The sequence below is a fragment of the Balaenoptera physalus genome, assembly GCF_965194825.1.
Source record: "Balaenoptera physalus genome assembly, chromosome: 1".
Taxonomy (NCBI): Eukaryota; Metazoa; Chordata; class Mammalia; order Artiodactyla; family Balaenopteridae; genus Balaenoptera; species Balaenoptera physalus.
Window position 1 is genome coordinate 36,515,271 of NC_138882.1, and position 25,781 is coordinate 36,541,051.

At 37.3% G+C, this 25,781-nt stretch overlaps 1 protein-coding gene across 1 annotated transcript in view; it reads left to right on the plus strand.

Annotated features, from left to right (window-relative positions):
- Positions 1-21,920, plus strand: part of LOC309663182 (centrosomal protein of 78 kDa-like) — a 58,831-nt gene extending 36,911 nt beyond the window's left edge. Inside the window, 8 exon segments of the mRNA XM_082466722.1 lie at positions 14-127; positions 1,895-1,959; positions 6,048-6,266; positions 7,206-7,250; positions 8,631-8,805; positions 19,256-19,370; positions 20,193-20,364; positions 21,281-21,920. Of these exon segments, the coding sequence (XP_082322848.1) occupies positions 14-127; positions 1,895-1,959; positions 6,048-6,266; positions 7,206-7,250; positions 8,631-8,805; positions 19,256-19,370; positions 20,193-20,364; positions 21,281-21,550 (1,175 nt within the window). The 3' untranslated portion in view covers positions 21,551-21,920.
- Positions 21,921-25,781: the final 3,861 nt, after the last annotated feature.

Consider the following 25,781-nt stretch of genomic DNA (forward strand, 5'->3'; position numbering starts at 1 on the left):
CTTTCATCGAAAGCACTTGACCTGCAGCAGTGTGGCCTCAGCAGTGAAGGAGTAAAGGCTTTACTAAAGGCCCTTGAAACCAACAGAACTCTGGTCATTCTGGATATAAGAAAAAATCCACTTGTTGGTATGTGGTCACTTTTTTTTTTTTTTTTAATTGATGAACACATAGCAAAACAAAAAGAGTTTGTCCACGTATTGACAGTTTTTAAAACTTCATGTGTTTAACTTTCCTCATCGTATACAGTTGTCCCTTGAACAACATGGGGGTCAGGGGTGCCGACCCCTACGCAGTTGAAAATCTGGGTATAAGTTTATAGTCAGTGGTTCTGCATCTGTGGATTCAACCAACCTTGGATCGTGTAGGACGATAGTACATAGTTATTGAAAAATATCCGTGTGTCAATGGACCCGCGAGGTTCAAACCCATGTTGTTCAAGCGTCAACTGTACTTTTCTAATGTTGCACTTCCCTTATGTTTTTAGCAGATAATGTACTAATTAAAGGGAGTTATACCTTTAAATTGTTCTTATCTCTACTCTGAATAGAGGTGAGCCTAGATACTAAGCCTGCTTCCACCAAGAGCATTATTTCCTTCTCGTGCAACCTGTGACTTCTTGCAAGGAGTACTTTATTCATTTGTCAGTTTCACAAGCTAATTTTTTTAATACCTTCTGTGTGCCAGATACGGCTCAGGCACTAGGATAAAGCAGTGACCCAGACAGGCAAAAGTCTTGCCCTCATGGAGCTTACATTCTAGTGAAGGAGTTCAGATAGAAATGAGTAAACAGATAAGTAATATAATTTTAGATAGTAGGAAGGGCAAAGATATCTTAATGTAAGGAGAGTGGAGGGGGGGAGCAGGTAGGACTCCATTGGATAGGTTTGTTAGGGGACAGCTTCACTGGAGAAGTGGCATTTGAACAGAGACCTGAATGAAGAGAGGAGCAAGCCATGGAAGATCTGGGGTAAGCACATTTCAGGACAAGGAGGCAATGCGTATGCAGGCATGTAGGCGGGTGGAGTATTTAAGGAAAAGCAAGGAGGCCAACGTGGCCAGAGTACTGAGTGAAGAAGAGTGTGGTATGACATGAGTTCAAGGAGCTAGCCAGGGGTCTGATCTTGTAAAGTCTTGAAGGCCAGAGTAAAGATGTGGATTATTCTAAATGAGTAGAGGGTTTTGAACTGGAAAAAGGCATGATCCAAATAGTATCTGAATAAGATGACCTGTTATAGAGAATAGACTCGGGCGGGGGGAAGGTTAAAGAAGAGAAACAGGGAGACCAGTTAGGAGACTGTCACAGTGGTCCAAATAAGAGATGTTTATGGCTTAGCTTAGGTTGGAAGTTTGGAGCAAGTGAAAAGTGGTTGAATTCAGGTTGTGTTTTGAGAGTGTAGCTAACAAGAATTGTGGATAGATTAGATGTGAGGTATGAAGGAAATAGTAACAAGGAGACAAGTCATTGATGATTATGTGTGCAACTGGGTGGTATCACTTAGAAGAAGGGGGCTGATGGGAGGAGCAGCTTTTGAGGGAATATCAGGACTTTGGTTTGATATCTTAGATGCCCTTTAGGTATCTAAGTGTCTGGACAGTTCTCAGACTGTACTTTGTATCCAGAGGTATCCAAAGCCACTTTAGATGCAAAATGTTTAAAGTTGACCTTTGCTGCTGCCAAAATAGTAGCCACTGGGGGCAGTCTGCAAGATGGCATCATAGATTTCTGAGGAAGAAATTAGAATACACAAAGGGGGAAATAAGTGTATAATTACATAATGAAGATTTCATGTTTAATTTTATGGGAAAAGCAATAATTAGTTGGCTTTTGGTTTTAAATGGAAATAGCCACTCATTGGGAAATAATTACTCTAATTTCAATTTATTTTACTTTAGATCATTCTGTGATGAAAGCAGTTATCAAAAAAGGTCTCCAGAATGGAAGGAGTGCCAAGTCAGAGGTATATAACATGTTTTTGTTCTCTCAGAAGAATTTCTCTTTAATGGCTTGTTTTTCTTTCTTTCTTAAAGAAAATTATCAAGGTACTTTCTGCCATCTTAAAACTAAGTTTTTAGTCAAATCAAATGGCTTTTCTGTTTTTGAAAATATTGTGTGATGCTTTAATTTCGGTTCCCAGAAATGCAGATTGAAAACCTGTTATTAACTTAAAGTATCTTAATTTCCAATTAATATCAAACCCTCATAAATTACCTGTAACTGAAATGGCATATTTATCATTTCTGTCTCAATACTAGTGGATAACTTCTCCATCGTGAAGGAACCATCCAAAGCTGCTAGACAGAAAAAGAAAACTATAATTTTGGGAAGTGTTTGAAAAGGAAAAGTTACTATTAGAATTGGTAACTCTTTCTTGTTTTTAATGCTACTAGAACTTATACCCCTTATGTTTTCCGGTGTGCTAAAATTAAAACAGCCAATATTAACCGCATGCATATTAGGAGGCCTAGAATTATTTTGATACTTATGAGAATTTATAGAATATAGATATAATAAATGAATTTAAAGAGATGTTAATATTAACCATATTAACCAACATTATTGTTTGAATTTCATAAAAAGTTCATTATTTTGAAAATATTTCCTGGTTGATGATTACTTCTAATACTTTGCAATTGAAACTTGGGGTGCACTTTGATGATAATTTTAGTAGTGGTGCTTTTGAGGGATGATTTTTTTTTTTATATGAAGAATTACCTTTTGTGCTATACGAAACAAAATTTCTTCCCAGTTCCAACCTTCCCATTGTTCCCTGCTTCTTTCTTAGGAATTCTTACCTAAATTTTTGAATCAGATAATATCTTGTTTCTCTCAATGATAAAAAAAACTTGAAATATGTATTACCCTTATAAAAGACTTCTACAGACAAGTTTATTGACCTAGATGGAACATTTTAGAAAAACATTTTCTAAATGTTTACTGTAATGTATATTTAAATTTCCAAATGATAGTTAACCCAGGATTTTACAACTAAGCCTAGAATTTTGTTACCAAATATAATAAAAAGGTTTTAAAACCCTCTAACAATCAATGGTATAAGTTTCACATTCTCCTGAATATATAAATTTGGTATACTTCACTTTTCCTGATAACGTTTGTATTGTTTCTAAGAGACCTTAACTTTTAATTTTCTGGAATATATTATCGTTAAGTCACAAGTAGTCCTTTTTTTTTTTTTTGGTGATAAGAATGAATAGCAGGAGCAGCATTTGTTAAACCAAATCTAATATGAAATTGACTCTTTCTTGTGAGTAAATTTGAATTTTGAAATAGTAAAACAATAAGGTTTAATATAAAGCAAAATAAATTTTTTATGTTTATGATCTGCTAATTTCCCAGAAAAAGTTTTGTGGTGACTTCAGTTATATACCAGATATATTAAAATCACCAATGGACAGCACATATTTTACTCAGGTGCCATCTGAAAGTTTTAAAAATTTGTTGACATAATATCACTGAACTGTCCACTTTAAAATGGTTGAAATGATAAATTTTCTGTTTTGTGTATTTTACCACAATTTTTTAAAAATGTGTAGTTTCAAGATTTTTAGGTTTTATAAAGGTATTGTATTAGCATAACAATGAAAAATTTAAAAGACCATCTCTAATCTCATTATCCTATCAAGCATTGTTTACATTTTTATTTTCTCTTCCTGTTGTCTATAAACATAATTCCACATAGCTTCAATATAATTTGCCATTCTTATCTTTTCATACTAAATTTAAATTTTATGATTCATAGTTATACTTTTTAACATTGGATTCAGAAGATTTCATTGAGTTGGTCCAGTTTTTAAATTGGTGAAACATTGGAAATAACCTAAAATAAACTATTGTAAACATCTTCATAAATACAACTTTTCTTTTTCTTCTTAAAGATGTATGTTTTTGATTCTCCATTAATCAACTTGCTTGGACAATAGTGTATTAAATAGAAGTTGTTAAGAGTGTTTATGAAGTCAAAAAAAAAGCTTATGATTTGTCTGCCAATTGTTATTTCAAGACAGTGATATTTTAATAATCAAATAGTACATACAAAGAAGTTAAGATTTGTGGTATTACACTAATTACATATTATCATTAAAAATTTATATGATATGTAAAGCATTCTTACAATAGCTAAGTTGCCTTTTGCTATAATATTAGAAATGGAAATATATATAAATAAAACATGTATATGTAAAACATATTAGGAATTCTGTAATATTAGTACCTGGTGGTATATAATACGGCATCATGGAATGAGAATAAAACAATTAAAAATTTTTTTTTATTTAGCGTGATTAAAAAAAGTGGAAATGTAACTGAAGTATACAAGCTCATTGAGCTATTTTAAGAGTAATTTTATTTCTTGGGCTATTTTTTGTATTTGCCTCAGTTATTTGGAGACATAGAGGTAAGCCAAATCAATAGCTGGGTATATACTTAGATCCAGGTGAGTATAGGGGTAAGATAATGGTGTGAATTGTGTCACATTTATATTGTAACTATGTATGCCTAAAAAAGATGGGAACTTTTATTAGAAATTTTTTTTATCTCCTAACACGAAAAGTGTAATTAAAAAAAATTTTAATACAAATGTATTTGCATTAGTTTCTGAAAGTAAAGGAAGGGTATACACATACAAACCACATGCATACAGACATTTTTTTGGGAGGGTAATAAAGTTAAAAAACAAAATAAAATAGCACAAAATGAACTGAGCTCCTATATATTTTTAAGAGGCATGTTAAATCACACAGGATCATGTGGTGATTATCAATAAGCTACACTCTATGAAATAGTTATCCTATATTAACACATACACTCTATTTTACACTCCATCCTAATGCTGCTAAAATGTAGTAGAAAGCAGCAGCATAGCACAGGGAGATCAGCTCGGTGCTTTGCGATGACATAGAGGGCTGGGATAGGGAGAGTGGGAGGGAGGTTCAAGAGGGAGGGGATATGGGGACATGCGTATGCATATGGCTGATTCGCTTTGTTGTGCAACAGAAACTAATGCAGAATTGTGAAGCAATTATACTCCAATAAAGATCTATTAAAATAAATAAATTAAATAATATGAAATATAGTAGATTTGAAGGATAAATATAACCATTTTAACCTATGATGTTTGTTTTCAGTAAATTCAAATTAAATATTTAAATGTGAATTTTAATATATGGCTTGTTCTAAATAAAATATTAACACATAGGTCTAGTTTTTGCAACCAAATATTTCATATAAAGATACTTGCCTCTTTACTACTGAAATATAGGATAAGTCTCCACATTTCACTCTTTTATCCAGTGGGTTTCATTTGTTTTTTGTGTGTTTTCTATATGAAATCAAAGGAGCAGTGAAGGTTGACAGGCTTATAGGAGAGTAACATTGACTCACCTACCACCCAGCAACTTGCAGTCTTATAACTTTTATTGTTTTTACATAGAAAAATTCATCTTAAATTGAAATTTTGGTCTAATTCTGAAGATTCTGTTTGGCAGAAGTCATGGGTATACCTGTGTTTCACTATCCTTGAGATTCAGAAATGCCAAAGGTGTTCTAAGATTCAATAAACTTGAGTGTTTCTGTATGATACATAAAATGTATCATACTTTGGGATATTTAAAAAATTTATTTTTCCATTTCTGCACATCTCAATACTTTTCTTTTAGTTAAAATAACTTGTTACTGTAGAGAACTTATATTTTTAAAAAATGCTGGCTTATGTTAAACCTTTTTACAAAACGATCCTTTTTTTAATGGCCTTGGCATCATTGTACAGTGCCTGTTTGATTCCTTTCAAACTGTACACGTTTGAGAGTTGCTCTGTAGACCTTTGGTGCATCTTGATTCCTTCTTTCGTGCTTTGTCAAACATAAGGTTGGCCACAAAGAAACCTGTAAGTAATGGAAGGAAACACTCTGCTGGTAAAGAATGTTGTGGTCCTGAACCTCTACCACTTGGTGTGTCTGGTTTCCTGCCCTGGCGTACTGCAGAATGTGCAAAAAGCAACAGGTAATATGTTTGCATTCCCTGTCTTTACAGTCGTTCAGATTTCTTTATTTTGGAACTTCTATTACGTGGGCGGTCTCTGGTGATTTCTACAGAGGAAAAAAGATAACTCACACATGGCTTCTGCCTAATGAGCCCTCTAAGGAAGAAAAACAAAAAGTAACTGGGAGTTTCAAGTTGTTTCTCAAGTGTCACAACAGAGGTAACCCCGTGGGAGTCATGAGGAGACTAAAATTATCTCCAATTGTGCAGGTGAGAAAAGTTTCACTAAAGGCAGGTGTAGTTGAGCCAAGCCCTACAGCACAGAAGTAGGAATTTGGATATGTACGAATGGGAAAAAGATATTTTAGACATGGGAAGTAGTTTAATGCAGAATGGATGAGAAATCTGCATTAGACCTATTCTAAATCAACTGGCTTATTAACTCAGTAAATCAGATTTAGTGAGTCAAGCTAGCTTTAGCTGATTACTTATCCAAGGGATAGCTGTTCATAGTAATTTTTGTCATAGAACAGTAAATAAAATTGTTGAATTATAGCTTGAGGCTTGCTAAGTGAAATAGATTGCTCTAGATGATTTTCAAGTGACTTACTTGGTAGTATTCATGAAATTGGAGGTTAACAATTGCTTAAGAAAACAGAGAGAATTGATTTTAAATAGTACTTGAAGGAGTTACTGTGTAAAGTATCTGTTCAGTAGCTCATGTTAAATGGATGTTTATAATCCCTGTTGGACAACCAACTAATTTTTTGCAAATGGTAATGTGAATTGCTGTTGCATAAACTATAGTGTTGAATCCCCAGTCTTTGCACTTGAGTTTAACAACTCTGTGGTTTCCTATCTTCTTGGTGAGACACTTAATCTCAGGTCCATCCTCGTCACACAGAGTGGTAAATTAGAGAACGATTAATATCACCATTTAAAGAAGGGAGACTGAAATCTCAACCATCCTGAACATAGGAACTGAAGGGGTCTCTCAGCAGTTCAGAGAGTTATCACCAAGCCAGTCGGCTGAATTCTGTTCAGTTTTCTCTGTAGCAGAGCCCTCCAGGTCCTTCTTTTGAGCTTATTTATTTTTATACACAATTCTGTATGGATACTGTACATAATACTAAATAGTTGTATTAACTGGATTTAACTGGTGATGTATTTACATCAAGATCTAACTTGGTTTTGTTGATATCCTTTTAGGGGCTTTCCATTCATCAAACTCGTGATGTATGTAATCAGGTGCAGGTATGTAGCTATCATATTTATGACATGTAGGGGTCGAATTGGGAAAGGTGGGTGGTCATTCTTTTTGCTTTTTAAACTGACAGAGCCTTACAAGAAGCATTTCCCTCTCTGAAATAAATCCATGTAAAACTTGTCTGGTTGCTCTCCCAATGCAACTGTGTAGTTGTGTGGATTTCACACACAACTGGCAGCCTTGTGGTTATGTCTGTAAACAAGGAAGCGTGTTCTTCAGTCCGCAAATCAGCTGTTACCCAGTGAAACGAACTTGACTGCCATTTCTGACCCCTCACATGGAGCTGTCATACTCAAGAATGTTCATATGTTTTCAAGAAATGTTGTTTGCAGGCTATATGTACAACTTCCTGATCTGAAAGCCAATATAAAGCAACATCTCCCAAACCTCTGCTCTCTCACCAAGGCCACACACATTCCCTTGCTTATGGCCTCATGGCAAGCTAATACTGTCAGTATCAGATTCTCCTTCCCAGTGGTCTTGGGAGACTGCATAGTTGCTCTGTGAAAGGCACCACTGCTGAGATTGAGAGAAGAGCACCTTGGGTGTCAGTCCTGCCCTTGCATGCCCAGAGGGAGGGGTGTGTGCCTCGTTCTCCTGTTGGGAATTTCCTATGCTGCAGGTTTGCTGCTTGTTGTGAAAATGATGTCCTAGTGACTTGTCTTCTGCGTAGTTATATAATCCCAGCACACTTCTGTATGATCTGTAGACTTTTATGGGGTTGTGGCCAGGTCAGTTTTTAAATGTTTGGAAATGTCCTATGGAACAACATTGCAGTGGCAGTGACGCTTGACAGGAGAATTGGATTACTGTTACCCTAGTTTTGGCTTACGGGTGACGAGAAGATGAAATTTTTGATGGGTCAGTTTTAGTTGTGTATGTGTATGTGATTTATTTTTTAAAATTCTAACGTCTGTTATTCACAGCTTAGATATGTTGACTTTCTGATTATTCATCAGTCCCTTTACTGATGTATTTTCCTCCAAAAAACTACATTTTCTTCCAGACTGTTTTCGTCTGATGGTAAAGAATACATTTTTCATTTGCAGTATAAAGTTGATCTGAGAAAAAATGTTTACCTTGGCTCTTCACTTGGCTTCTGTGAAAGAAACTTAATAAAATAATATGGGCAATTCCCATTACTAATCCTAACCATGTACAACAGAGGTCTGTACTGTAACATAGCAAAAATAAGTTACTGTACTTTTACTTAGTCATTGCCTGTTTTAGACTAAGGAGCAATGAGAGATATTTATAAATAATGATACCTCAGATCACTTTTGTTAAATGTCCTCTAATATTTGGATATTTGTTATCTGGCTTGTGTTATCTTTTATACAATCTTGTCTTCTTTCTTTGTACTTCAGTTTAACAACTCTGTGGTTTCCTATCTTCTTCTTGTGACACTCAGGTCCATCAGAATTTCCTGTGACTGTGACAGTAGAGAGTCCTTCCTCCTCAGAAATCGAAGAGGTCGAAGATTCCTCAGAAAGTGTTCAGAAAGAGCAAGAGAAAATCAGTTTGAAACAAGAAGCATTGCAGGTACAAAGTTATCACTTTAAAGCTATAGAGGAGATTATTTTTCAAATGGAAGCCTGATTGCAACACTGCACAGTTTGTGTGAGGGTTCTGTTTTCTCCTCCCATCTGCATTGTATCCCCTTGAATGGTTCCTTAAGCTTAGACCAAGGTGAATGGTGGACATTTGAACTCTAAGAAATAAAAATCAAAACATGTTGTTAGTAATATAGTTTCCTTTCCTTAGAACCTTAGGATATTCAATTTAGGGAGAACCTTAGTGATCATAAGATAAAGAAATTGAGTTCTGAATGAATATAGTCAGCTGATTCAGTGCTCTTGTTTTACAAATGAGAAAATTGACAGTTCTCGTTGAACTCTCTTTTTATAAGAGGAAAATATGGCCTCATTTTAAATAAAAGTAAGGTTGAAAAAAGTTTTGATGTTAATATTCTCCTTTCCTAAAATAAAAAACATCAAGAAGCTACATTATATTCCCTAATAAACCTGACATCTAATGTGATTCCATACTTTTGTTTGTATGGACAGAAAAGAAAAATTGATTTTCATAAGAAACTTTTGCACCTCAAAAATAATATATTTGTTTTATTTCAACTTTAATGCAGAGCTGAACATTTCTAGTAAATAAGGGAATACCATTTGGGGGAACCTTGTCTTTGTGCTACAAAGTCCATGTTTAATTTTTTAAAATTATTTAATATGATTCTCTTTTCGTATGAAACATGAAACTTGACAGGTTTCAGAACTAATTATCCCATTATTGTAGGACTATGGTAATTACTCTTTGATTTTCAAAAGAGAAAGTTAGATTTTTATGTTTTTAATTAAAATTAATGATAATATAGAGAAATTTTAAGAAAACTTAGAAAATTATGAAATGTTACAGTAGGAGAAATCTATAGTTCATGTAGAGTTACCCCCTTTCGTTTTATAAATGAGCACCTACAATTTGTAGCACATAAGTGGTTTCTTAGTAAATTGCAGAGTACAACAAGACCCTAGAGCATCTAAGCCGCATTCCTTGTCATTTTAGATGTGTTGTATTCATTTCCTTCATGAGTAGAACAGGAGATTGTATTTCTAAAAGCAGTGATAGACTGGGGAAGACCAAGAACTTTAAACACTGGGACCACAGAATAGCAGATTCAGAATGCACTGAGAACCCTTGCAGCTCTTCTCCGTTTTGACAAGACACTACAAGGATGGTATCAAAGTGTTTAAGTACATAAGCCAACAACAGTCAAGAGATTTCAACATAGTTTTGAAAGACGGAAGACAAGTGGAAGAGTGTGAAACTGAAGCAGTAGAACAGAGGAAAAGCATCACCTAGAATATGCACAGGGACCACCTGCAACTGAGGAGGATTCTGACCCCACCTGCAGAAGTAGCCCCATGCTCAGGTGCGCATGTAGGAGAGAGGGTGGAGTTAGTTAAAAGTGTGACTGAAATAGGGGAGCTCATTGAAGGGTTGTGTTTGGAGGAGTGGACTCCCAGCCCCGCCCTCACGCTCCTGAAATGAGATGATTTCATTTTGAAAACAGTGAAACTGGGGAGAACTAGGGCAGCTAGTGTGAGTTTTTACACCCTAGGAAAGAGTGTTTGGGGGGAATCCTATTACAGTCACTCCCCACTTCTTCCTGCATAAGAAGCCAATCAATCGTTGACTTCAGGGAGCTTTCTGCGCTCATTCTTAAATAGAAAATAACTGTCATTTGCCTGATAGTTGAGTAAAGCTTACAACATGAGAGAGGGGGAAAAAGAGTGAAAACATATCCTGGTAGGACCGGGGACAATTTAGGGAACAAAATAATTTAAGCAAAAACCCTAATTAGTATCCTGAGAGAGGTTTAAAAAGAGCTAGCAACTATAAAATAAGACTAGGGTGGTAATTAAAAAGAGAATGGTCAGAAAGCAAGAGAGGTGTCTTGGAAATGAAAATATGGTTGCTGAAACAAATTCAGTAGGAATTTTAAAAATTTCTCAGTATATAAAAAAGAACGACACAATGGAAAATGTGATAGCAATATGTTAGAGAGGCTGCATCTGGGAGATCCAACATGTTACTATTAGAAACTCCAGACCCAGACAAAAAATGGAGGGAAGCTGTCAAAGGGCAACAAAATTCCCCACAGCTGAAAGTAGACATCAGGCCTCAGATTGAAAATAGTTACTCAAGTTTTGAGCAAGATGAACAAGAATAGACTCATACCTAGGCACCCTTCATTGTGAAACTTTAAAATACTGAAAAAATAAATTAAAATAGAATAAAATACTGAGAGGATACATCCATTCCAGAGAGAAAAATACTGGTCACCTAAAAAAAAAAGTTAAAATCTGACTTTATCATAGTTGTCATCAGAACCATGGATGCTGGAAGGCATTAGAAAGATACTTCCAAACTTTTCCAGCACATAATTTTCACCCTAGGGTTTTGTATCCAGCCAAACTATCAGTCATAAGTGGAGGCTGAATGAGATATTTTGTACACAAAGAAATTTGAAAAATTTACCTCCTGTGCTACACCTTAAGCTATTTATAGAAATAATCCAGCAAAATAAGGCAATAAACCAAGAAGGAAGGTAATAGGGGATTCAGTGAAGAGAGCAGCTAGTCTAGATTGGAGAGGCTTCTATTGATTGTATGATTGAGAGCTTAGAAACACCTTGAGGCATATTGTACTTACTAGGTATTAGGCACTGTTGGAAGGGAAGAGGGAGAGGAAGAGGAGAAGGAACTTGAACTCCAGAGGAGAAAAGGCTATACTGACATAAACATGAAGCAAACTAAACTATGGTTGATTTTTAAGCTACTATTGGTGAGGAAGAGAAGAATCCACTTAAACTTGACACTATAGATGCCCCCGTTTTCAGTGACACACAGGGGTAATGACCACCAATCTAATTTGTTGTCCAAACCAGAACTTGTCCAAACTCCTTACACTTCAATAGTGTAAGGAGGCGCTCTAATGCTGTAACATCAGGACAACAGGTATAAACTGGAACAGCCCAAGGCGGCTTGGGGTATTTGGTCACCCTGCACAAGGGCAGTGACACTGACACAGTATGGAACGAGGTGTAGTCTGTACACAGAGTCACAGTACATCTGCAGTGGGCAATATTAATTTAATTGTAATAATGGCAATACTGTCTTGGTTTGCAGCTTTTATTGTCAACTTGCCTGTAATAACAAATAACTAACCTAAACTATACTTAGTATGTATTAGTATTAACTTGGTATGTACTGAAATGTATTGTGTACTAGTACGTACTTAGTATATATTAGGCTCTAAGTGTTTTTTCATATATTAACTCATTTAATCCTCTGAATAGCCTTATGAGGTTGGTGCTAATATCATTCCCACTTTTGAGAAAAGGATGCTAAGACAGGGAAGGACCTTGCCCAGGCTGTACGGAATTTAGGGTTGGATCGAGGCTTTGAGTTTAGGCTCTCTGCCTGTTCTCTTAAACCTTACTCCCTACTGACTCTCAAATGACAGAAGACTTAACTGCACATAGAACAGAATATAAATTTCAACTTTGACAACGTAAAAGCTAGGTTTGGAAGGTAGACAGGAGGTAGAAAAAAGGGAAGATGGTATGAATGTCCTCATTTTACAAAGCGTGACGTTGAGAGAGTTTATAGTGGATCAACAGTGTAGGTTTTTAAGTATATCACTACAAGTCAAAGAGATCATGAGCAGTGGAATAACTAATGATGACATAACTTTACTGAGCAGTGTGGACATAGGAAAGAGTGTAAAGGAACTAAACCCTTACTTAGTAAATTAGAAAGTGAACAGATAATGCCTCAAATTTAGTCAGAAAATAATCATGTAAGAGTATTACTTGGAAATGGAGAAGAATTCAAAATAACAATAGTTGGACCTCCCTGGTGGCGCAGTGGTTAAGAATCTGCCTGCCAAGGCAGGGAACACGGGTTCGAGCCCTGGTCCAGGAAGATCCCACATGCCACGGAGCAACAAAGCCCGTACGCCACAAGTACGGAGCCTGCGCTCTAGAGCCTGCGAGCCACAACTACTGAGCCCACGTGCCACAGCTACTGAAACCCACACGCCTAGATCCTGTGCTCCACGACAAGAGAAGCCACTGCAATGAAGAGTAGCCCCCGCTCGCCACAACTAGAGAAAGCCTGCACGCAGCAACGAAGACCCAACACAGCCAAAAATAAATAAATAATAATTTTAAAAATAAGAATAAAAAATAACAATAGTTGACGTCAACCTCATAAAAAAAGAAATCCAAACAGCCAGTAAACACAGAAAAGTGTACAACTTCATTAAGTAATAAGAGAAAAGTGAGCCAAAACCAATGAAACTACATGCCAATCAGATTGACAAATACATAAAGTCTGGTAGTATCAAGTATTGTAGACCTGGAGTACTATGGGAATCTTCTACCCTGCTTATACTGGAGTATAAATCGACACAACTATTTTGGAAAGCATTTAGCACTCTCCATCAACTGAAGGTATATAAATAGCCTGTGACCCAGCAGCCCTCACCCTGCCCTGTGTAAATGCACCAGAATAACCGGTACAGCAGGATTCCTGTCCATGATTTGCATTAGCACAAACTGAAAACAAACCAAACGTCCATTAAGAGTCAAAAATTAAATAAATTATGTGTATTCGTACAGTGGGAAAACTATCAAGCAATAAAATTGAATGAACTAGAGCTACAGGCTGCAATGTGGATGAATTTTTTAAACCAATGTTGAGTGAAAGAAATAAGATAGAAAAGACTTCATATACTATGATCCTCTAGATAAAGTTAGATGTTGACAAAACTAAACTCTTTTGTTAGGGATGCATGCAGGTTAAAGGAAATGATTGTCGAGAAATGAGGATGGTGTTTAACCGGGAAGAGGGAAGGAGCTTGTGATGAGAAAACGATATGGGGGGTTTTTGAGATGCTGACAAGTATCAGTACTTTCAGATTCGAGTAGTGGTTATGTAAGTATTCTCTTTTGATTTGTCACGTTGATAGTTTTGTCCTGTGCACTTCTCAGTACACATATCGTATTTTACAATTAAAAACCTGCATACAGAATCGGTTGCTTCTTGAGTGCTGGATGTGGGAGTGGGATGAGACTATTTTATTTTAAGCCCTTCACTACTGCTTGTGTTCACATGTTCATTCATTCAGCATTAATTGAACATATGCTGTGTACCAAGCACTCTTCTAATTTTATATGTGATTTAACTCATGTAATCCTCACAAGAGCTCTGTGATATGGGAGCTTATCTCCATTTTATAGATGAGGAAGTTGAGGCCTAGAGTTATAGAACTTGTCCAAGGTTATATAGCTAATGGGTAGTGCCAGGCCCATTTGCCTCAGAGAATCTGAATTTTTACAATATAATCTAAAAGAGAAATTTAATTACTAATTATAAGCCAAAAAATTGCACGTTAAACAAGATGACAAGTTTTCATCTATCCAGTTAGAGAAAAACACACAGTCTGTCTTTCACACACGTACATCTTGTATTGGCAGGGATTTTCCTTATTAAGCAATTATTTATTGACTGTCTACGTTGTGCTAGGCACAGGTGCTGGGGATAAACACTTAATAAAATACACCCCCTATCTTCAAATAACTTGCACTCTAGGTGAGGAAGTAAGCCAACAGTTATAGTAGAGGTTATATACCAAGTGATACATCGCTGATGGCAGTATAAAATCTCAGAACTCTTTTGGAAAGAAGTTTGGAGATAGGTACCTCACAGCCTTAAAAATATTCATTTGCTTTGATCTCAAACTCATTTTTATGGATTTATTGTAAGAATGTTATTCTCAATATGGAAAAAAGCCTTCATGCATAAAAACGGTTATTTTGCCTTATAATATTGAAAAGTTGGAAAGAATTTAAATGTGTAAAATGGTTAACCAGTAAACCCACTCAGTGGAATATATTGTAGCCCACAGAAAAAAATCAAGGTTATGAATCCCCTGATTATATGAGAAATGATTGATTTCAATGTTAAATGGAGAAAAGTTGAACATAAAATTTGATATCCAATATGATGGGAGCTTTGTCCCAGAAAAATCACCCTAGCCAGTGTACAGAAGGGAGGAAGGAGAGCAGATGACAGGAAGGAAAATTATTCCAAAGTCTTATAATTAGTCTTACTTAAGTAATAGAATATCAAGCAATTTTACTTTCTAACTTTTTTGGTTCCATATTTCCATGTAAGAGACATGAATTATTAATACTTTGTAGGAGGAGGGTACACATTTTCACAAAAATTTCACACTGTGTTCTAATTCCCTCCATTAGAGGGAGAAACTATTTCATGTAATTGCACTTTGATGTGCTATTTAGAACCAGTCAGGAATTTTAGTCTACTTTCCTCTGACTGTGGTGAGGGTTTTTTGTTTGTTTGCTCATTTGCTTAGAATTTCTTTGAAATCAGTTTTAGAAGATTGATTAAACCATTATACTAAAAGTAGAGGAATTTTGCAATTTCTTTCCCTTTTTCCCCATTGAAAACTTGACTGGCTTTAGTAATGAAACATTAAAGAATTTGAAGTTCTTAGACTCTCAATTTTTTAAACATGTTCTGAATATAAAAATATATGTTCATTGAGCAAATCTTTGAAAACAGTGAACAACTTATTGAAGGAAATAAAAGCCACCTCTGCATGTACACACACCTAATCTGCTCTTTTGTCTTAAAAAAGTATCAAAAATATTTTGCCATGTCACTAAATACTCTTCTACATCAGAGAATTTGATTAAGCTTATGCATCATCTCCCAGGAGAAACGCACAGATATATTTTGAATGTAGAACTCCTGAAGCCCATTCATTAACTCTGGTTGAGACCTCTTGTCATTCTTTTCTTAGTGGCTTCACAACACATTCCTTCATACGGTGAGCTATTTTTATTGAAACCAATCCCAATTTGGAGGCTCTTAGCTTTCTTCTAGGGTTTGGTTATAAACAATCTTATGACATCATGTTGGTAGATAAATTTTTGCCCACATCTTTGATTTTCTTAGGGTAAACTCCTGATGTAGGACTGTTGTTAGGTACCAAAAGCTACTCTCCAGAAAGTGATACCAGTTCCTCTCCCAATGATGGCATATAATAGAGTTCCTCATTCTTTAAGTGATTGTTCAAAGCAGTTAAAATGTATAAATATACCTTACTCTTTTCATAAGTATAGATATTCTGATTGTTTATCGCTGCATAAGAAACCACCCCGAAACAGTGGCCCAAAACAATGACAATCATTTATTTTGTCCATGAACCTGGAGGTTGAGTAGAATATTAATGCTTTTACTGCACTCTCACTGACTGAAAACAATACCTATTTGACTAGCTCACAGTTCTGCAGGTCAGAAGTCCAGGCACAGCGTGACTGGATTTCCTGCTCAGATACACACTGGAACATGTGGGTTCCCTCCTGAGAGTGTTAAAGCACGTGAAATTTAAGTGTAAACATTGAGCCCCAAATGTTGGATGTTCACCATAGTTTGTGTGGGTCACAGAGCTGAAATCAAGATGTCAATCTGGCTGTGTTAGCATCCAGAGGCTCTGGGAAAGAATGCCTCCAAGCTTCTTCGGCTTGTTGGCATAATTCAGATTCTGCAGTTGCAGGACAGAGGTCCCCATTTCCTTGCTGGCTGTCAGTCGGGGGACGGTCTCAGCTCCTAGAGGCCTCTCACTTGCCTTCCCTGCCACAGCATTGGACTTCTTCAGAGCCAGCAATGGAGAGTCTCCCTCTTGTCCCTTTTGTACTTCAATTCAGGAAGAGTTCAAGTCCTTTTCATGGGGTGCCCGAGTAGGTCACATTCACCTAGAATAATCTCCCTATCTTAAAAAATCAACTGATTTTGAATCTTAATTCCGTCTGCAAAATCCCTTCACTACAGCACCCAGATTTAGGGTTTGATTGTTTAAGTGGAAGGTTTGTGTACTTTAGTAAGTAGGAGTCTTAGGGGCTCTGTTAGAATTCAGCCTATTGCAAGCAGTGTCCCCACTTCAAGGACCGAAGTGCCTTATTTCCTAAAACTCCTAAGAGAGTTTATCAGTGTTCATTTTATTTGATTGACCTTGGTGAATGGGAAGACTACCACCTCCGTGAACAGGAATGGCACCCAGTTTCCTGAGTCCACAGTGTGGCTCTGCTACTTAGTGGTGTCACCTTGGCTGTGCTGCTCTACTTACTCTACTTCTCTGCCTCTGTTTCCCTCATCTGTAAAATAACATGGAGCTAGTGATTGTTCTTTCCTCGTAGGTTTTTTTTTTTTTTAATAAATTAATTTTATTTATTTATTTTTGGCTGCGCTGGGTGTTTGATACTGCGCACGGGCTTTCTCTAGTTGCGTTGAGTGGGGGCTACTCTTCGTAGTGGTGTGCGGACTCCTCATTGCGGTGGTTTCTCTTGTTGCGGAGCACGGGCTCTATGTGTGCAGGCTTCAGTGGTTGTGACACGGGAGCTCTAGAGTGTAGGCTCAGTGGTCGTGGCGCACGGGCTTGGTTGCTCCGCGGCACGTGGGATCTTCCCGGACCACGGCTCGAACCCGTGTCCCCTGCACTGGCAGGCGGATTCTCAACCACTGCGCCACCAGGGAAGCCCCCCTCTTAGGGTTTTGATGATTAGATTATTTAATGCCCAGGGAACTCCAGGAACAGTGCTTGACTGTAAATTGCTTTAAAAGTGATTACTTTTTAAAAAAGTGCTTTTGAATCTGCAATTATGCAATTCAGGTATATTAAGCATGTTCATTAATAGGACTTCCTACTATAAAGAGACCCACAAATAAAAATAGAAGTTTTCTTTCTTGGTCTTAACTATTTATTTCTGACTTGCTATGTTATACGCATATGCCTTTTATGGTGGGCTGCCACAAATTTATGTTGGAAAAAGTGGAATTTAAATAAATCTTTACTATGCTAATTTGATAGATTTTGATAATTCATTTCACTAGCATGGTATGATATTACCAGTAGCAGACTAAAACCTGAGTTCACTTCTGGCTCTGCCCCTAAATCCTGAAGAGTCCCATAGCTGGAAAGGCTTTTGGATATTATACTACGAATTAGTTATAATATTTACTCTGTTTGTTTAGGAAAAACTGGAGGAGTGCCTAAAGCAGTTAAAGGAGGAAAGAGTAATAAGACTTAAGGCTGATAAATGAGTCAATGAGGCAAACAATTTCTTATACTTTTGAGAGTGTTTTCGTTTTATTTTGATTTGATTTTAAGCCATATACGCATAGTTTGTAAACTTTAAAACTGTAATATGTTGCAAATTGGTTGTATCATATGGACTTTTGCATTTACCGGTATTTAGTGATTATATGATCTATATTCCAGAAAGCATGTTTTTAAAAATGTGAAAATCTCGTTTTGTGTGTGTGTGTGTGTGTGTGTATGTGTGTGCTTTCATATGACAGTAGCTTATTTTCTGTTCATGATTCTTTGATTCAAGAAAGCACTTTTTGTGCATATACTGTATATACAGTAGCATAAAAGACATGATGAAACTCTCCTGGCAATGAATTAGGAAAGTGAATCATTTAAATAAATTTAAGATATTGGAAAACTTGTACGAATGCAATGCAAGATAAAAATATATACTATAAGAATTACATTAGGTAATGTGCATGAAAGCAGGGCATAATCTAAAAAGTTCCATCTAAATATACTTTATCATAGGTTGAATGTAGGGAGGAATTTTTCAAAGTGCATCCATTGAATTGGCAGACACTCATTCAATAAATGTTGAGCACCTGCTTATATAAGGCAAAAGGGGCATCATGAACATAACAGCCTTTCTGAGAAATACTAGAGTTGAGCTTATAGGGGGTTTTAAGTGCATAGGTGATGAGTGGAAGGGGAAGAGTGCACGGGAGTGAATATTTTCAAGAAGCCAAAGAAAATATTGGTGATCGTACATTTAATAATTTGGGTTGGGTATGATTTAGGACTTTTAAACGTAAGCATTAGATATTTTGCTCACTAAAGTTAATTCTTAACATTCAGCAGAGTTGTAATATGTTTTGTTCAAATCAGATTCTATAATTTACTTTCTAATTTAAGGGAAACTTAAAGCAGGTAATTTTCTAATGTGGAATGAGGCTCCATTATGAATTTAACCAGTTAGAAATGGGATCTTTTGTGAAAGATCATTAATAAAATGGTAACTTTGGTTTATTTATATACCACCTAAGTGTTATATAGGAAACTTTGTTGGGTGCCTGGGGGTTTTGGTTATTATGTGATATGGTCTCTGTCTTTACTGGTGGCGAGTTAGGTTAATTACAGATTAATTACATTTTGAGTGTTTTAGTTTTGTTCCTTGAAACTAGACAAAACTACTTTTGATGACAATGAGAAAAAATCATGTCAGACATTTTCAGTCTTCTTTTATAGCTGGAACATGAAAATGCCCAGTTAAGAAATATAAATTTCTCTTTGTCTGAAGGCCTTCATGCCCACTCATTGACAAGCATGATCCTGGATGATGAAGGTGTTTTGGGCAGCACTGAGAATTCTTTTCAGAAGTTCCATGCTTTCTTGGATCTCCTTAAAGATGCTGGGTTAGTTCATTTCTCTTCATGGCGTTCTTCTCTTTGCAACTATAACGGTAGTTTGCTGAGGAACTGGAGCAATTTTCATCACTTACATGGCCATATTTAGCCAAATTTAGTGTAATTATAGGTAATATAGTTGACGTTTTAAAATGAGGAATTAAATTTTTTAAGAAATGCAAATAGGGGAGCCTGCTTTGGTAGAGTGGGGAGCCCATTATAAAAGAGTAACCTGTAGACAGAGTAATTAGTAGGTATAGTTTTTTGTAAAGACTAAATTGAAGGCAGTTTTCATTGAAAATTTTCGGGAATGGATAAGAATTTTCCTATCTTTCATTTATTTTGCTTGTTTGATAAGTTTGAATTAAAGTTATTTTTGTCTTAGACATAAAAATTATTATTAATCTTCAGGGAAGATATAGGTCAGTGGTTCTCAACCGGGAGCAATTTTGCTGAAAGAGGGAAGTAGAGATTGATAGTTGATGGAGTGGTGTTTTGTCAGTGATGAATTGGTGTTGGGAAGGAAGGAACAAACACATTCTTGGAAACTGGAGGAAAGGTGGTAAAGAAGTGTGGGAATGGAGGTGTGACAGGCAGTGGACGAGGTGCGTGGTACTTGTTGAAGCTGCTAGTGAGACAGTGGGATGTCTCCTAGAGGATGAATCTGGAAAGGGCTGAGAATTTGGGGGAGAGAGAGGCTTGTAGTCTGGAGTAGGATGTTGGCTTTTAAGATTTTAGAAGTATTTCATGATTGTAGGTCTGGGGAAATCTAAACTGCTCTTATGTGATTATAATAACCTTTGTCTTTTCTCCTTTCCTCCTCTGGTCCAGGCTTGGGCAGCTGGCCACAATGGCTGGTATAGATCAGTCAGATTTTCATTTACTAGGTCGTCCCCAGATGAATTCTACTGTTAGTAGTCCACCTAAAGAAGAAAAGAAGGCACTTGAAGAAGAAAAATCAGAATCAAAGCAGAGTACCCCAGTACAAATGCAAAATCTCCAAGTAAGTGGACAGGACAGCACTTAATGATTCTAAGAGTGATTAGCAAAAAGGAAATGACCAAGTCAGAGAGAAAATAATAATGGTCAGTCTCTAATAGTTCACATGCCCGGGAGCTAGAAGACTGTGGAGTCCTCTCCAAATCTGAGATTAGTAAATGTGGGCCCATTTCATGATACTGTATTGTTGTACATAAGAAAACTGGAAGTTCTTTAGAAAATTTATGAGTTAAAGCAAACTCTCCTTAATGAAGAAAGAAAACATTACAGAAAATATTCCAAATTTTAAATTGAATAAATGTCTATTCTATTCATATTTTATCTAGGTTTCTATTTGTATGCAGTCAGCTTACAATGAGGGAACACTAATGAAGGTACACATACTGATAGAATTTTTAAAATAAGTAATCTTGACATAGCTAATATGTAAGATATTATAGTGACTCACCTGGTCATGGGAATGGGAGGGGAAACATGTCAGCTTTTCCTCTAGCCTTACTTGGAGCACCCTTCGCCCACCTCAGCCAATCTCAGGCTGGTCTTGGGAACTGACAGCTTGAGAACACAGTCTGGTCACAAACTATATACTGTTTACATGTGCCTGGAGGATAGAAAAGAAATTAATTTTCTTACAGAGTAGGGTTTCATTTTTAGTGAGGGAAAGGAAATGGGTAATAACTACCCCAATCACCAAAGTCTGAAAATGTAGCGGACATAGCCTTGGATATATAGCTAGGTTAAGTTGAGAATCACTTGGCAAGATAGAATTAGAAAAAAACTGGCTCTGAAATCTTCGGAATAATCAATTACTGTGTTAATAATAAGATCACAGAATAACATTGAAGTTTTGAACTCTACTTTTTAATGGTTGGCTTTGTTCATCACTGAATTTTTGTCTTGTCTTTTGTCTTTCCCTCCAGTTTCAGAAAATTACAGGTGATGCTGGGATTCCTTTGCCTCTCAACTCCTTCCATGTCCCAGTCTATACTCAGGAGGCCTTAGAAACTTCCAAAGACAACCTGGGGGTCCCAGTCACAGAGCAGCAGAAGGAGTCTTTTGAAGATTTCATTGCTAGAACATGTTCTCCTTCAGCAGATGTCATTTCTGGAACTGGAAGTCAAAGAAAAGAAGAGGAATTATCTAGAAATAGCAGGTCTTCTTCAGAGAAAATGAGCAAAGCAGGTGAATAAACCAAAAAATACTCTGCTAAGAAACAACCTGGGAAGGACCTGCATTCCTGCTCTGACTCACCTGTAAAGCAGAAAATCAAAGGAATTGGGCAAAATAATTCTTTGCTTAATGAACCAATTAGAAGTGAGTCTTCAAAAAAACACATTTCTGTTAAGAAAGAGAGTAGAATAGTGACTGTTTCATCAAAGACAACTAAAAGTAAACTCAATCTACTAGAACATTCTGAAAGTGATACTCTTGGATCTGATTGTGAATTTCAAGAAAGCATCCATACTCCATCACACCTAACATAGGTCTAAATCTTTTAAAATCTTTTAAAATTATGTTTTTGCCTTCAAATTTTAATAAATTACTTATGTTTTTATTATAGCATATGGTGTTTTAAAATACTTGACTGGAAGCCATTAGAGAAAGATTTATCTATACTTTTTATTAAATTGAAAGTTTTGGTGTATTTTTCCTTGTGACATTTTGCACCATTCATTCAGCTAGTCTTTACTGAGGGCTTCATATGTACCATACTTTTCTGGGTGCTATTGCTTTCAACAGTGAACAAAATAAAGCCTTTACTCTCCTGGACCTAACACTCTGTGGTGGGAGAAAACATAAACAACAAAACAGGGTAAGGGGTAAAAAGAGATGGGAATAATAAATGGAATAGTTTTACCATTTGGTTAAATGTCAAACTATTATGAATCATATGGCCAGAAGCCATTGACATATTTTAATTCACAATAACCAGAGCGCATCAAACATTTACCAAGGCACTTAACCGTGTTTATGGATTACAGCAACACTATGAGGTAGGGAACTATTACCATCCCCATTTTATAGATGAGGAGTCTGAGGAGACATTATGTGAGTTACCCAGAATTACACAGCTATAAGTAAGTGGTAAACTGGGATGTGACCAGAACCCATGCTCTTTTTTTTTAAATGTATGGACTTTTTATTTATTTATTTATTTATTTATGGCTGTGTTGGGTCTTCATTGCTGCGCACAGGCTTCCTCTAGTTGCGGCAAGCGGGGGCCACTCTTCATTGCGGTGCGCGGGCTTCTCACTATCACGGCCTCTCTTGTTGCGGAGCACAGGCTCCAGACGCGCAGGCTCAGTAATTGTGGCTCACGGGCCCAGTTGCTCTGCGGCATGTGGGATCTTCCCAGACCAGGGATTGAACCTGTGTCCCCTGCATTGGCAGGCAGATTCTCAACAACTGTGCCACCAGGGAAGCCCTAATGTATGGACTTTATTATGTTTCATTTGTTTCTGATTTATGTGATTTTTTTAAAGATTTTTTTTGATGTTGACTATTTTTAAAGTCTTTATTGAATTTGTTACAGTATTGCTTCTGTTTTTTGTTTTGGTTTTTTGGCCGCAAGGCATGTGGGATCTTAGCTCCCTGACCAGGGATCGAACCCTCACCCCCTCCATTGGAAGGCGAAGTCTTAACCGCTGGACCACCAGGGAAGTCCCCCTTATGTGATTATTTTTATGGCACTTTTTTTAAATTTTATTTTTTATTGACATATAGTAGAATTACAGTGCTGTGTTAATTACTGCTGTACAGGAAAGTGACTCAGTTATACATTTATATACATTCTTTTTCACATTCTTTTCCATTACGGTTTATCACAGGATACTGAATATAGTTCCCTGTGCTATACAGTAGGACCTTTTTGGTTTTCTTTAAATACATCCACTTTTTAAAAATAAATGTATTTATTTAATTTTTTATTTTTGGCTGCATTGGGTCTTCGTTGCTACACGCGGGTTTTCTCTAGTTACGGTGAGCGGGGGCTACTCTTCTTTGCGGTGCGTGGGCTTCTCATTGTGGTGGCTTCTCTTGTTGCGGAGCACGGGCTCTAGGTGCATGGACTTCAGTAGTTGTGGCACACGGGCTTCAGTAATTGTGACTCAGGCTCTAGAGCACAGGCTCAGTAGTTGTGGTGCACGGGCTTAGTTGGTCTGCGGCATGTGGGATCTTCCCGGACCAGGGCTCGAACCCGTGTCCCCTGTATTGGCCGGCATATTCTTAACCACTGCATAACCAGGGAAGTCACATGTAGGACCTTTTTGTTTATCCATCCTGTATATACACCAGTTTGCATCTGCTAATCCTAAACTCCCAATCCAACCCTCTCCCACGCCCTCCCCCTTGGCAACCACCAGTCTATTCTCTATGTCCTTGGTTATGTTTCTGTTTCAAGGATAGGCAGAACCCAGGCTCTTAATTACTTTGTTATCATGTTTCCTTGTTAAGAGAAGAAGGGTTTAAGGAAGGCACTGGGAGAGAAGCCAGTGAGCAGTGAGCAGTAGAAGTACAAAACAGTGGGGCTGTCAGAAAGCACACCTGTCTCCTTCCCCCATCTGAGCAGAATTTTTAAACGGCAGAGTATGTAAGAGTATGTGATGACACATCTCTAGATTAAATTATGTCTCCCTGGTAAAACATGCACAGATAAGTCTTTAGTTCAATCAGACTGAAAGGTGAGATCAGAGAAAAGCTAGAGTGTCAGATTTCTTCTAAAAGGTCCTGCCTAATTGTTACTAAGAGGACTGCTAGAGTACTAGTTAACTCGTTAGTCATGGATTGAGTGTTAGAGGAGCGAAACAATGAGCAAGATGTAGCGTTGGCCCTTTAGCAGTGGAGTGAGAGGGGAAGACGCACAGCAGATGTCTCATCCTGCACGTGACATGCTGTGACGGGCATATTCAGGGCGTTTCGTCAGTGTTTGTGGAAGAAGAGGGGGAGCTGTGAGGCAAAGAAAAGTCATCGAAAGAGGCAGTCCCTAAGCTAAGTCTTAAAGGACTCGTGAAAAACTGGTGAGTCAGCCGGTGAAGGGCAAGGACACTCAAGGCAGAGAGGACAGTGGAAGTCCAGAGCCGTGAGTGTGCGAGGGGTGTGTTACGGAGCCACAGGCACAGGCTCTGGAGCATCAGTGCAGTGTCACCAGGCAGTGGCAAGCGCCCCTAAAGGAGGCAGCGAGGAGGAGGAGAGCGGGTCTTAGCCATCCCTGTGCGTGGAGCTGGTTTCCTCAGAAAATAGCTAAGAATGGAAAGGACAAGTTCAGGTGGCATTTTAGACCACTGACGTCAGTATGGATGAGGAATTTGAAGAAGCCTGGAGACAATTATGCCCCACTCTTCTGAGGAGCAGTTTTTTATTTTCGAGTGGGACTTTCATGCTGCCACCTCCTCTCCTGTCCCTACTGAAAGGTTTATAGGCCGGCAGAAGGGAGAACCTAGCTTAAGTAAAGGTAATCAGGTTTCTTTACTGTACAGCTTCTCGGGGCTGCTGTAGGCTAATGTTCATTCTGGATCGTCACAGCAGGCGTATGGTACACAGCCATCCTCAAAGTTATTTGACTCTAGAGTCCTTTTTTAATAGAAGTGTGTAACAACTGGTTCCACCAAACAGCAATTTGGTAACTTCTAGACCAGGTAATAGAAGGGGGTCTGAAATAAGGTATAGATGAAGGGAGGAAAGAAGTTCTAATTTTATTTAGGAAATTACAAGCAAGACTTGATCTTGGGAAGTAAGGAAGAAGTAGGAGGCGGAGGCTGAACCCCCATCTGTGTGACTAAGGTTGGGTGGTGGTATCATTGAGTTTGGAAATAGGGGATAAAGAACTGAATTGGGGAAAAGACTTTAGTTCTGGACATGTTGAATTTTAAAGCACCTGTAGAATTCAGGAGACAAACTGGTAGATAACTGGAACTGCACGTGAAGACATGGAAAGATAAAAATTTGAATGTCATCAGCACTTAGCAGTCATTAAAATCATGAAAATGGATGAGATTTCAGAGAATTGTGAGTACTGACAACGTTTAAGTAATAAGCAGAGAAAGAATTCTGAGAAGGAGAGAGGTGATAGAGTTTCAAGAAGGAGGAAGTAGATGACAGTGTCATCCTTCAGAGAATGTAAGTGTCCATTGGATTTGGGCAGTTAGGTCCCCAGTGACCTTAGAGCAGTTCAGTGAAGTGGTGGACAAGAAAGCCAGATTGCAATAAATTGAGGGTGTAGGGCTGCCTGTGGGGGCCAGGTGGGGCTAGTGAAGACAGTGGGAATAGGCTGCTCTGAAGGAGTTTGGATGAAAAGAGAAAATAATGAGCAAAAAAGAATTTTTTAGAATGAGAAGGACTTATATTTTATATGTTGAAATGAAGGAACCGATAAAGGAGATCCTGAAGATGTCGATAATAATTTAGAGAACTGGGGAAACAAGG